General features: G+C 45.2%; 1 protein-coding gene across 1 annotated transcript in view; it reads right to left on the reverse strand.

Annotated features, from left to right (window-relative positions):
* LOC115273442 (complement C3 alpha chain-like) overlaps nt 1-161 on the reverse strand; it is a 12,337-nt gene extending 12,176 nt beyond the window's left edge. Inside the window, exon 1 of the mRNA XM_029916483.1 lies at nt 70-161. Within this exon, the coding sequence (XP_029772343.1) occupies nt 70-161 (92 nt within the window). The remainder of the gene's footprint in view (nt 1-69) is intronic.
* Between the last annotated feature and the right edge of the window lie 1,722 nt (nt 162-1,883).

The raw sequence follows: 1,883 nt of genomic DNA on the forward strand, positions 1-1,883 counted from the left end.
GACCTGCGGCTGCCCTACTCTGTCGTGCGCAATGAGCAAGTGGAGATCCGAGCCGTGCTCTACAATTACCAGGATGTGGGGGATCTCAAGGTGGGTTCCTGGGGCGGCAGAGGTATGATGGAGAGCTTGGATGGTCGGGGGGCGGGGAGGCCATGGCACATGCCCCTGACTGCTACTCTGTCCCGGGCAGGTGAGGGTGGAAATGCTCTACAACCCAGCCTTCTGTAGCCTGGCCACCGCCAAGAAGCGCTACCAGCAGACTCTGAATATCCCAGCCAAGTCCTCAATAGCCGTGCCTTTTGTCATCGTGCCTCTGAAAATCGGTCTACATGAGGTGGAGGTCAAGGCTGCTGTCTACAATCGTTACATGACGGATGGTGTCAAGAAGACCTTGAAGGTCGTGGTGAGTCCATGGGGCACCTGTAGTCCCTTGTCCTTCAGGAGAGGCTCCTGTGTCCCCATGCTGTCAACCCAGGCTGGAGACCCTGACCCTGAGACACAGGAGTGTCCAGTGTCCAGCTTAGGAAATTTGGGAGTTCTGCAAGTTTAGGAGCAAGGCCAAAATTAGGGTGAGTGAGTGAGGACCATTTACGTTTCTACTCTTTCTAGTGATGAACGTTCTTAAATATAATATGAGATCAAGTAATCAATAAAAATAAGAATCTCATATCATGCTTTATTAATATTTATTAGCAAAATCTGAGATCATAAAAGCAACAATATTTTGATACAATATTATAAGGAATCAAAATGAATGCCATAAAATCCTTGCTGAACAGAAGATCGAAGGTTTAAATAGAGACAGTGTCAAGTCAAACCATAATTGGACCCTGAAGCTAAAGAAGCAATGAAGACCCCCATCTACATGTCTTTTTCTAATGGTTAACATTACTTAGTTGATAATTTCCCCCCAAAATGTTAAGGTTGTTGAAAAAATATTAAAACATTGAAAAGCAAATGCCTTAAAACTGACAGTGTTCTATTACAGTGACATGACTTCTTTATACCCACACCATAATTTATTATAATTTTTCTTTCCTGACTTTAATGGAACCATACTCATAGTTTTAAAATATATTATTTATATTAAAATGTTTTTGGTTATTTATTTTTGGGAGAGACAGAGACAGAGTGTAAGAAGGAGAGGAGAAGAAAGAGAAGGAGACAAAGAATCTGAAGCAGGCTCCAGGCTCTGAGCTCTGAGCTGTCACCACAGAGCCCAACACAAGGCCCAAACTCATGAACCATGAGCTCATAACCTGAGGCGAAGTCAGTTGCTTAACCAGCTGAGCCACCCAGATGACTCAGGATTTTAAGTAATCACCACAGCCAATGTGGGACTCAAACCACAAGCTCGAGAATCACATGCTCTTCCACCAAGACAGACAGGCGCCCCCAGGAACACGATCTTAATTATCCCTTTTGTCGGGGTTCCCAATGTGGCTCAGTGTGGCACCAATGGGAAGAAACCTGAGTAGGGCGCTGGAGACTGCAAGGCGCACCCCAGGGACAGTGTGTCCACGACTCCACCAGTCTGCACTCTCTCATACTGGTAGCTTGAAATCCACCATAGCAGTGATAGTCACAGGACGGAAAACGTCAGTGGTACAAATCAGGTTCTTTTCATCCTGGAAAACCGGATGTCAAACATTTACCAGCATGCCATGGAGGAGACTCAGTCTCTAAAGGAAAATGTGTGCATCAGTATCACATGAAAGGAGAATGTGTTCTGGCAAGGCATCAAGGCATCAGGTCACCATGGAAGGAGAGCTTCCATTGGGACATTGATGCTGAGAGCCCCTAGGTTAACTGAGCACTTACTATGTGCCAGGCTTTGTACTCAGTACTTTATGTACTTTCTTTTATTTTACAGACTTTTGAGA

The sequence above is a fragment of the Suricata suricatta genome, chromosome 12, assembly GCF_006229205.1.
Source record: "Suricata suricatta isolate VVHF042 chromosome 12, meerkat_22Aug2017_6uvM2_HiC, whole genome shotgun sequence".
Lineage (NCBI taxonomy): Eukaryota > Metazoa > Chordata > Mammalia > Carnivora > Herpestidae > Suricata > Suricata suricatta.